The sequence below is a fragment of the Prenolepis imparis genome, unplaced genomic scaffold, assembly GCF_030444845.1.
Source record: "Prenolepis imparis isolate NDT839.2.m4 unplaced genomic scaffold, iyPreImpa1.0 SCAF_1, whole genome shotgun sequence".
In the NCBI taxonomy this organism is placed as follows: Eukaryota; Metazoa; Arthropoda; class Insecta; order Hymenoptera; family Formicidae; genus Prenolepis; species Prenolepis imparis.
In genome coordinates, this window is record NW_028141159.1 from 13818598 (window position 1) to 13831458 (window position 12861).

General features: G+C 32.9%; 1 protein-coding gene across 2 annotated transcripts in view; it reads right to left on the bottom strand.

Moving 5' to 3' along the window:
• Bnip3 (BCL2 interacting protein 3) overlaps positions 1-12666 on the bottom strand; it is a 26100-nt gene extending 13434 nt beyond the window's left edge. The window contains exons 1-2 of one of the 2 annotated variants that reach the window (XM_083048400.1): positions 12476-12663; positions 1390-1567 (exon numbers count right to left, since the gene is read on the bottom strand). In XM_083048400.1, coding sequence (XP_082904526.1) covers positions 1390-1567; positions 12476-12518 — 221 coding nt within the window. In that variant the 5' untranslated portion in view covers positions 12519-12663. Of the gene's footprint in view, positions 1-1389; positions 1568-12475 lie in introns of both variants that reach the window. The other variant, XM_083048471.1, reaches the window with a different exon arrangement.
• Between the last annotated feature and the right edge of the window lie 195 nt (positions 12667-12861).

Sequence of the window (12861 nt, forward strand, 5' to 3'; positions counted from 1 at the left end):
GTGTCGTTTTACCGTAACTTTATTTAACCGCGTATATTTGTTCAATTTAATTTCGTTTCTCACGAATTTTCCCTTCCTTTCTTTGTGTGTCAGAAAATATGCGTCTCGACTATTTTCGGAGACTCTTGTATGTAGACATATCGGGAATATACGTTTCTTTGTCTCTTCACGTGTCGCACAAAGATGCATCGTTTTTGTTCTTCTGCCAAGATATTTGTATGAGTTTAACAACAACGCTACTTTACTAACCGTGCCACGGTTAATTAACTGAAGAGCCACGTGTTAATTCAGCCATCCAAATATCGAGATGCGACAAAAGTAAAAAAACTATATTGTAAATGTTTATATTTGTAATTGTAAATCTTCATTTTTTAAAGGTGACTCTACGCGATATCTTTATCTCCGTTTGCGTTCTGCAATGCAACTGTGAATGAGAACCAATTTAATGCCAATTCGAAAGTGCACTTGCATTAAGAATATCAGTAACTGTGTGCATGAATTAAATTCTGCTGCTATTTAAATTAAGGATTTTTTTTCTAAAAGAGATGTAAATGAGACAATTTTGTGGCAGCAAAATATAGATTACAGATCTCTTTGGATCTCTCGGATATATTAAAAGAAAAAAGAAGACACATGAAACGTATATAAATTATAATTTGCAAAATATCATTTTTTACGTAAATTTCTAATTAAATTTAAGAGGTTTGTAAGTAAAAGAAAGAACTGTAATTAATATATGTATGATGTAATTAAGATATTTATAATACTTTTACAGATTTCATGTCTGTTACGCAGTAATTGTTGCATTTGCACGATCGCTATCGAGCATATATTCATCATCAACGATAAAATTCAAAAAACAATTCCGCTTTAAAGCCATTTAAAATAATTCGCTAAAACGCAATCGTGGTCGTGATATAACCAGTAGGTTATCCCTCTTTTTTCGCTCTTATCTATTCGGCTTCGAGGAGTTTCAATGTACGAATCGTCTCGACTGTGACTTATATCTGACAACACTTCTTACTTTCTACTGCGAAACCTTTTTTAAAGAATAAAAAAGGAATATAGCAGAGACTTTTTCCCTTGCGCTTATGAGTATCTGTTTGAAGAGCCGACTTTGTTAGCTGACAAGTAACTCCGAATATAATAAAAATTTACTATACATTGTCCGCAAAATGCTTAGCTCTTCAAGGCTCTTATAGTCTCTCGAAAGTAACCAAAGTGTCACCTACATTTTCATCGCAATTTTAAAAAGTTCTTCATACAGTTTCATGAACCGTGTCTCTAAAGGAGTATCCTACTTCGCATCGAGAGAGTACACGAAACGAAATTTTTAGAATTTTGCGGGAAGAGAGCCGCATGATCTAGTTAAACTTGAACTTTTCTCACCTGTCTCTTGGAGTGTCTCGGCGCGAAGATGCCAAGGAATGCCTCGCCGACGAATGTGTGGAATCTCTTTGTGCTTCTCGAAGAAGTCGCAGGTATTCGCGTTCGCCGGTGATGCTAAAAGGTGTCGGCGTTATCCGGGCCGCTAGCGGCGGATCCGGCACCAGCTCCACCCATGATTCTGCGCAGTTAAAAAAGAAAATCTGTTTATTATTTTGTATTTTGCGCTCGTATCCGTCCGGCAGCTTTTCCGGTAACTCCGGTAAATATTCTCACGTTGCAGCCATTTCTCACAGTGCCGGTAGTGATAATTTATTATGTGCGCACACAATTATAACGCTTAAAATTTTATCGCAAGAAATATAAGAATGAAAATAAATAGTAGCTAATAATTTTACGTATTTGTTGGTTTCATCTATACTTTTAAATATTATTATCGAGATTTTCATGAATAAAATTTGTTATTATTAATAAATGCTAAGAAGAAGTAAAAGTTATTTCGTCATTTCTAATACTATAATAATTTTTTATAATTTTTTTTATATTCTTTAATAAAAATTTAATGATAAGCTATAACGTGTTGCAATTTTTTAATTGTAATCAAATTTTAATACAAAAGATATTTAATTTTGTATTAAAATTTATTTCTAATATGTTTAAAATGTTTTTATGCAAAGTTTTTAATATGATAATGAAAAATGTTCCATATATAATGTACAAAGAACATGTCGTTAATGTCGTTGAACGATATACGCGCGATGACAGACTGTAATATCTTTAAAAATAGCATCACATGCCATCATATCGATTAGAGTAACCCTACGAGGTCAAGTTGAAGGGAAAATTCATAAATATAGCGTCGACCATCTTATGTATTGATTCATTATACGTAATCAATATTGATTTTCATCATATGTGTAACATCGATCTTTGCACTAATAAAACTATCAGAAACACAAAAATAAATTTAATATTTCAATGTTCAATCTTCAACGCATAAATATTGAAATACAACGAGATCTTGGAAATTATTAAAAAGTTATAAAGTTATTTAAAAAATCGTTATACATTTAGAATAATAAACATTTTTTTGAAAATGTGCATTAATATCATATCTTTTAATAATCATTATTATTATGTCTTTTTATTTCTTCAATATTTCTTTATAAATAATATCACGATGCGTGATTCACGATTTTCGTCACGCAGAATGTTAACAAATAAAAATGTGATTAAATATGACTTTATCAATGTCATTATGCACACAATGACATTGGTGATAATTTTTTAACGTCTCGTACCTTTTACGTAAGCAGTATAATAAAATAAAATGCTGACACGTTGACAATAAATAATTGTCATATCAAATCATCGTTCTGCTAGAACAATTTCGTTTTTTACATGTTAAGAAAAATACTCAATGTGCGTCATAAAATAAATGACGGTAAATCATGCGTGATGATTTTAATCTTAACATTTAATGAAATACAGATCGGCTCAATCGATCTTTTTACTTATACATATTTGATAAAACTAAAATTTTATTAATTAGTAAAGCACTTTATCGGGATATTACAATATATTACAATGAAAATCAAAGATAGGTTTACATCGTAGAATAATAATCGTCTCGTCAATAATAATGAAACAATGGTCGGTATTACGAAATTAGGCATTTTTTATGTGCAAATTTTTCGCAGAAAAAATAATACATATATAAATCATATTCCGCAATTTATAAATTGACTATCAAATTCATGGCCATTAACTCTATAACGTATAAATCAAGATGCTCATTGATACACTAAGTAGCGTGAGTAATCGATCGATGCAACTATATATAGAGCTGGATAATTGGACCGTTCAATTGGATCATTCAATGGCAAATTTAAGAAAAATAGAGATCCTCACATAGAGAAACTTTCTTTTATAAACTGTGCGTGTTATCAATATTCCGTTTCAATTATGAGTTAAATAAGGAAAAATTCAATTGTGTATTTTTGTACGATAAAAATCACAAGATGCACCTGCAGTTTCAGCAATTTTTTTCCTCTTTCGAACTACAAACTTTGCAATTCATAAGAGACTGTACAATGAAATTACAATTTCATGTAAAAAAATACAATTTACTTTTCATAAGTCATTGAGAAAGTAAAAATATAAAATATTCATCAGAATATCAAAACAATATTTTATATTTGCGTTTATAAAATTGAATAATGAGATAGATAAGCTCGAAATATATAAAATATAATTTCTCTCCCTAATAGCAATTTTGGAAAACTTTATTTACGAGTATAAATAAATGTCATTATGATATATTTCAAGCATATTAATTGTATATAATTATTTTTATGCGATCTAATTGATTTTTTACATCATTAATAACGTATATTTCATTAAAATTGCCACGTGTAAAATGATGCAATAAAACATTCGATTATAAACTCTGGTATGTAATCATATAACGTAATCATATAATAAGGATGAACTCATTGCTGATGAAACATCGGGTTCATCTACCGTCGCTGCGATAATTTGCTAACTGGATAACGGATATACATTTATATTCCACGCTTCAACAGACTTTGATTTCCATAATTACGAAACTACTGCGCTAACAGTGTACAAAAATAGTACACGCTATTATTTTATCTTGTTATTAACGAGTTAGCTACTTTTTCATAGAAATATGACTAGTCAGTCAGATTTCCCGTAAGCAAGTTAGTTCCAGTTTCGTTAATTGTGATTCAGCTGTCAGAGATAGACACGTTATCTATCACCGGTCAGAGTTCAGATTCCAGAATTTTGTATTTGTTGCTTATACTTTATTGATAATTTTATTAAATAAGTTTCATTTTAAGACGCAGCTCGGACTTCGGTATACTTACGTTAATCGGTAATTATATATACTATAAACAGCAGATTACATATCAACGTATTAAAGCAAAATTTTTAGCATTATCTAAGAACCGACGATACAAACGGGAAGAGAAAAGAGTAATATCGATTAAAGGTGATTTATTAATCGCGACGTTCCGTCGTCGCGTTTATGCGTATAGCGTTTACGCGTCATGCGTAACGCACGTGACAGCTACGACATGGTTGGTGTCGAGCGATTATTGCCATCACCGCCACCGCTCTTCTAGTCGCGCAAATCATCCGATCCGGGCGATGAGGTTTACTTCGAGTTCGTTCACCTATTCGTAAACCGTCGCCGAGGCACATTCGCGCTTTCGCCCGATCTGACTCGCGTCGATATATCTCGGAGCAAAAATACGGCTACAGTCGTGTAATAACGCATCTTGGAGACTGACGCGTCCTTCGGAAAAATCATTGCTTTCCCGAACAATAATTTTCCAAATGATTTCATTTAAAAATACGTGAAATAACTTTCGTTTTATGTATGTATATCAATCGATTTTATATACACAAAACACTAAAACACTTTTTCTCAGCGGCGAAATAATCGTCGGCATGGAAAGCTGAACAATAAATTTATCACGCACGAACTTCTCGAAATTTGTGATTACATGGTGGATCCGTCACGCGATTCTTATTTCCGACCGAGCAATCTAAGTATCTTGCAAGGATACGAATTATAACAATGAATAGTTACGATGCGCGACTATATAATACATACGCGTCGCTGTATAATTTAATCTACATCAACGTATTAACATATTAAATCAATACTTTCAAGTTGAGTACGCAAACAACAAGACGTCTCTTTCGTCTGCTTGTATAAGACAGTAATGCATAATTTTATAATTATGCTAATTGCTGTATATATCTTTACAATATACATACATATATATATATATATATATATAAAAAAAAATATATATATATATTTTTTTTTTTTAATGCAGAAAGATAATTTTTTTCCCTACAAAAAATTTTCGCAGTATGCAAAAACTCGTGAACAATGAATAGTCGGTGGCAAGTAGAAGCGATCGCTTGCATAAGCATAGGTGCTTTATGCTTTATGCAATGCTATTCGCATTGTCGGCTCGACGAAGATACGTGCGATAACACGTATAGTATAAATGTGATATCGAGCGAGGTCATCGGAAAATGGAAAAAAAATCTATTCGACAAACATGTATAGCGCCGTGCGCGACGAGCTTGACATAAATTTTTTATTAACCAAGCTTTTTCACTTACTCAACGAAACATATGTCATACTTCAAAAAATACACGACACGAAAATTCAAACTTAAATCTACAGCGTACCTGATTCTTTTTAATTTTTTTACATACAAAAAAAGTATATAACTTTTAATAAAGTAGAGTGCTAAATTCATGTAGATTATTATCTTACTTTTGTGTGTGTTTAGATATAATTACTCTTAGAAAAATATTTAAAAATCACATTTTATATATATTTTCACGAAAAAAATAAAATTTCGTTTATAATTGCTTGCAGCCATCAAAATTTTGTTTGTAGTAGACTCCATAAAAAATACAGCACTTTGAGAAAAAATGGCAGAGGACAATATTTTTTCTTTATGTTACAAATCTCCGTTTTATTATTATCAATTATTTCCATATATTAAATAAGAAAGCTATAATATTACAAAAATAATATTCAGCTTAATTGCATTGAGATATTTCATATTATACCACCGATATCAAATGTCTATTTATCGTTACGCATTATATAACGTACGCAGGAAAATAATCGATACTCGCGGGCAAGAATATCTTGTTTCTCACGATCCCGATGGCGCCTCGCGTTTCATGCAAAATCACTTCCTATAAAAATTGCGTTGTTTAATTCCGCAGCATTCGTAAACATCCTCCCTCTATCACCGCTCAAGTCATTAATGTCTAAATTCACCGGATTCGCGAGTCGCGTTGACGCGGAGCGCGAGACGGAATAAGTGTTATATACGTGCTTGTTGTATTAGGCACACACGTGTCGTTTGACGTTTAAAAAACTGCATGCATTTGCATAACTCCTCGCTCGTATACTTTTGCAAACATTATTAACTGCGAACATATTAACTGCGAACCTGTACATAGTATCCTGATTACGGATGCGTATCGCGTATCTCTTTTGTGCGTCAAATTGTAAACATCGATGGACATCGTCGAAGATCAAAGGCCCGGAGAATCTATTCACAGACTTGCAGATTGCCATTACTTGATCAGCAGCGATCATGTTCGAATCAACATGGACAAATTACGTCGTTTAACCGCGCTGACAAATCGGAGCTTCTACTCGTACGATAAACCGCTACATTATTTGACGACCAAATGCAAATGTAAAGCGAAAGCTAGGACTGTGAAGAATCAAATATGTAATAAAAAATGAAAACATTTAATCATTTCATTACTATTTGTGTGCGCACGTAGAATATCATATATCTCTTACTCGTAAAATACTTAAATCACGCTAATTATTGATTTATGTTAATAACTTGTTATTTCGCGAATCTGCATTTCAATTTGACGTCGTACGTGCAAGTTTGCACGACTGCATATATGTATAGGCTATGACTTCACTTACATTGAAAATATCAACAGCTTATCTTTAAAGATATCTATTAGGTTAAGTCTCTAATCGCACTATTTGCCATCTCCCATAAATTGACTTATGATAACTGCTGCTTATTATCCTTAATTATCTGACCTTGTACTACTAATCGGTGAGAGATCGACATATTGTTTTCAATCGAACTGCCTACTTTAAAAAGATGTGCTTAGATATCGAAATAATATTTTTAACATTTATTTAGACTCGCGCAAAATGGACATCATTTTGTGTATTTAATAAGTAATGCATTATTGTCAAATAATCATCGAAAATATGTAGATTGATAAAGTTGAAAGTATCTGAAAAAATAAGTAATATAAAAAATTTCTCTCTCTCTTTCTCTCTCTCCTTATCTAGGGAATTAATTTAATGTCTTATAATTTTTAATTTCTTAACATGTAACTAAAAGTTCGAGAAAAGTGTGTAAATATTGAAATAATATTTATTAGCCTCGAGAAAAAAAATATGATTTTTCTACCATCATTCAATCATTCATAAATGTTAAACGAGCATGTGTCTGTCAAGATACACGTGTTGACAGTGAACGAGTGTGATGATGATCACAGGATGTGCAAGCCGATTCTCAAGAGGCTTCATTGCTTCTCACATGAACGTATATTTCGCAAACGATTTCTGTTACATCGGCAACAAACCACAAGTGGAAATATTGTTGTATTTCGTTAAAGCTAAATGATGTGGTTACGGTTTCAAATGTTCATGATATCTAGAATATTAAAAACGTGTTAAAAATCTTTTTTTCTGCGGGACAACATCCAAGAAAAGAAGATATCTATTTTAAATATTATACGTAATTCGTCATATCCTTTTCTAAACAAGACGTTATTAATATTATTGTCACTTTTCCGCGATGCTGATTGGCTGTCTCGATTCGCGTTGTGCGTTATATTTATAGTATCGAGCAGCTATCATCACAAGGATTAGCAGTTTGACAGTTTGTCCAAAATAAAATTATATAAAATAATATGTTTTAAATAATAATATTTTGTAAGTAATATAATATGTTATAATACTTTAAACTCGATTAATATTTTTGACAGTTATCAGCTGATTTCTATCAAAAAATATTAATCGCGGATAAAGTATTATAACATACATATATTACTTACAAAATATTATAATTTTAATTATAATAATATGTTGTAAATTGTAAATAATATATGTTATAATATATACTTTGTCCGCGATTAATATTTTTTGACAGAAATCAGCTGATAACTGTCAAAAACATTAATCGAATTTAAAATATTAAAACATATTATTATTTTATTTTATTTTATTTTGGACAAACTGTCAAACTGCTAACCCTCGCGATGACAGCCTCTCGATGCTATGAATATAACGCACAATGCAAATCAAGGCAGCTAATCAACATCGTAAAAAGGAGACAACAATACTTGCGAGAATCGACTTAACATGCCTCTTTTAGAAAGAGATTAGAACAACACGCGCGCGACATTCCTCGATTTTATGTTAAAAAGAATGATACAGAAACCAGCTGATAACTGTCAAAAAATATTAATAAAGCGTTAATTTACTAATTAAATTTTAAAATAATAATAGGTTATAAAAATTAAAATAGTAATATGTTGTAAATAATATGTTATAATACCTTATCTGCGATTAATATTTTTTGATAGAAATCAGCTGATTTCTGTCAAAAAATATTAATCAAGTTTAAACAAACTTTATATAAAAATATCATTCTTTTTTATATAAAATCGAGGAATAGCGCGCGCTTGTGTTGTTCTAGTATATTAATAAAGGAACAAAGTTTTAATATTTCGCGGAAAACAAAATATTTGTACGAAATATTCACGAGCTCTCAAAATATTTTTATACGCTTGATATATATATATATATATATATATATATATATATATCAATGAAACAAATAATTGTATACATATTCGCCGATTTTTTTTTCTAAACATATATTGCACGCATTGTGTCCACAAGATTACATTCGGAGCATGAAATTGTCACGTGTCTCGCAGAATCGGATAGCCTTAATCAATCGGATTAAGGACCGGCAATGGACCTTACCAGCTAAATATAGATGCATGCATTCCCTCTCTTTCGACCGTCTGCCATTTCGATTAACACACCATTGCTCGTAGGCGTGCAAGCAGCTGATAATCGCGCACATACGTTTATATGTGGTTTAAATTAAACATGCTTAGATAGTCCAATGTAAATGAGTGAACACGCGGCGAGATCTCATATTTATATATAGCGCGATATTGTATTGTACAAAGTGTAAATTACATGAATTATGAGACCAGTGTATCGATAGAATTTAAAGACTCTTAACACTTTTGAAATTAACTTTGTTATAACCTTTCTATCAGAATATGTTCGCGAATATTTGAGATTTATTGATTTATTGATACACGGGATATTGTGATTGAATATTTAGACGTACACGTCAGAAATATGAGAGATCGTTCGAGAAGATGAGAGAGAAAGAGAAAGAGACTGTCTACGTGAGCCGAGTCACGTAGACTCCTGAATACGCTCTCGGAGGGATTTCGGGTCAACGTCGCTTTAATAAGTCCAGTTCCTGAGGAGGAGCACGTAGATACGCTAGAAGTACACGATCGCGTGTTCACGATCGTGTGAAGAAACGAGTTTGTGGAAATGACTCATGCTCCTTGGAAACGACCTCCAGATGTAGTTATTTTGAAATGCAACGTATGTATATCCGAGTGTGTTTGCTTCTCCTCCTCGGGTGGTATCAATTTCTCGATAATATTTATTACGCATTTTCTCGTTTTATCGGAACGATGTATCTCGATTCATACCAGAACAGTCGAAAATAATGGGGATATTTAAATTAGAAATTGGATATTATTACGATTCAATTTCCTTTATTTATATGAAATGACAAATCATCGATATCGTTCTGTCAAACAATAGATAATGAATATCAACATTATCATTTTATCGAGAATGATATTGAGTAATTCTAGATCTAAATCATCGATATTATTCTCAGCAAAAAAATCCCAAACGCAAAATATCGTTTGATTGTATATACTTTTATGAATTAGAAAAACAGAAAGACATAATAATGATATTAACAAATACGAGTTTGATCTTTATCGAGCACTGTATATTCTTGTTAGAACTCATTCCGATTTAAATAGAACACTTAGGGCACGAGTTTACAGAACACTGATCCAGTTCTATTTGCGTAGATGATCTAACGATCAAAGAAATCAAAGGAAACGATTTTGCAAACAGTTTTAAGACTTGGAAAACTTTATCAATAGTCCCGGAAAAAAAGAATTGCATAATAATAATCATAACATATTTTAGATACTGATAATATCTTTCTTTCCATTTCCTTTGTCCTAAAAAAATTATTTTAAATAATAAAAAAAATAAAAGATTCTTTTTTTTCATAATCAAATCTTTGACTATCTGTTTCTGTGCGAAATCTATTCGGAAAATTACTTTTGAAATTAAATATCTTGTCACGCTGAGCTATCGTGAATAATTTATCACCGATGTCCTATGAATATACACGAATAAATCATGCATTATGAATTAGATTATATCCACGCGAATACAGCGAAATCAAATACATCCAAGTAACACAGAAACGTGGAAAAAATTTATACGTGAAGATAAGAATAAAGTGATTTAATATTAGTCTAAACGCTGATAAAAGTTATGTATTGTAATGCGATGTTTTATTTTTCGGGAGATAATAATAGTATGAAAGAGAAAAATCTAGATATCTTCTATGTATGTAAATAATTCACGCAAACTGCGAATAAATTTAACGTCGAATCTTGAATTACTCTCGCCGAACATTATTTTATTTTATTTCGCGGTTTATTATCACGAGGACGGCACTGTTTGGCGTTAACATTTTTGAAAGATACGTTAGTTAAATAATATGTAACGCGTGAGAGGAGAAAAAAGAGAGATGGAGAAAGAAAACAGATAACAAACTGCAGCGCGACCGAGATGAAAGCATCGGGTAGGTGCTTATTTTTTTTTTTCGTCAGCCAGACGATACTTTGCAAAATAAACCGAGATAATGCTTACAATAATAGAAATCATATCTGCGTGCTTAATTCAAGCGGCCTTCACATGAGATGAGATTCGTACGTGATAAAGCGAGTCATGAGGCGAATAATCTTTCTGTTAGATCGATTGAAAACAAATTATGAATATTCTAATACACAGCATTTTCTTCAGATAATTATAACGTATTAAAAAAAAAAGAAACTATATAAAGTTCAAAGATACGAAAAATTTCGTCGTATTACAATGTTGTATTATATTGTACGTTCTCAGCATATCTTATCTTATTATTATGTCGTATGACGTATTATATGGAAGCGTATAGACGCGTGAGTGACACACGAAAATAAATTATTTATATGAAATATAAATAAATTGTCAAGAAGGCTGCGCGCGATACATATGTTTTTGATTTGGATATTTTCGCAATTATATGTATTTTATTTTTATTTTCAAATATGATTTTTATGTTTTTATTTTCGAATAAAAAGATAAAAATAAAGTTTTAATATACAGCATTTTATCTTTTTATTTTCAAACAAAAAGATAATTGCGCTGCTGACCACAAAACCATGAATATTCTAATCTCATCTGTTTTTTTGCTCATCAAAAGAAGTATTCTCTAAAATATAATATATTCGTGCATTTGCATACATATTTGCATATACATGAAGTTAGGCAACACTTGCTCCTAGAATATTATAAGCGCACAAGTTCGATGAAAATAAATGAATTTCTTCGAGATACTTTTTGTCTAACATTTTGATTTAATTTTTAATGAGTAAAATATATCATAAATATATAATTTAAAAAAGCACAAAAAGAGACAAGAAGAGAAAAATGGTGTATTTAAAAAAGGATCGTATAAATATTTTAATGGCGAAAAGAAGAGAGGGGGAGGGAATGATATGTCGATAGGTAATTAATTAAATCTGCGTACCTCGCGAAGATTGACTTTATCTCGTGCAGCTTCACGTAAAGGATCAGTCGGAGGACTAATATCGATTCAAGCAGGCGACATCAAAAATTGAACCTTCCGTCAGATACGACGCGTGACAGATTGAAAGATCGAAATGGCGGGAAGAAACTGATGTGACGCGACGCGACGCTGTGACGTCATTTATAACGAACTGCGCCAAATTTCGGAGTACGTTACTCTACGAGTTCAAACGCGGAGAATCACTGTCGTAACACAACTTTGACAACTCGTCAAAGTCGCAAATATTGACCAAATTTTATTCACTCTTCCCCCTCTCGATTTTCATGCCGAAAGTTGGAAAAACAAACGCTGACGCATCATCGCGAAATGCCGTCATGAATAGCAAAGCGCGTTTGTTTACGCTCGCGTCAAAGAAGGAAGCGGGTGGAGGAGGAGGAGAGGGTGACCGAGGGGGAGGCTGACAGGGACACTGCGCGAAATGGCCGCGTCGTCGCGTCTGACAATCGGCGCACCGAGCGTTTTGTTTTGCTTATTATGAGCTCTCTACTCACCGCTCAGCTGCTCGTCCGACGAATACTTCACCGTCGACGACATCGTTCCTGTCGTACGTAGGAGCACTCGCGTAATCGAGGAGAGGACGCCGGGACGAAAACAGGCGAAATACGACGAAACGGACGCCCGCGACCGCGATGATAAACGCAACGTACGACGACGACGACGACGACGCACTTACCACTACGAGCGCTCGCGAGAAAATGCTGCTGCGCAACCAGCGCTACTACACTTTGTTTTGACGCACGTCGGCGCGCGCATGCGCATGTCAACTGCGGCTCGTCCCGGCCAATCGCGGCCCGCCGCGGTGTAAATAGATCGCACGAGTCGACACTACGTACATCAATTTCGCGGCGCGTCGCGTCGCTCCGAAACGAAAGTTGTT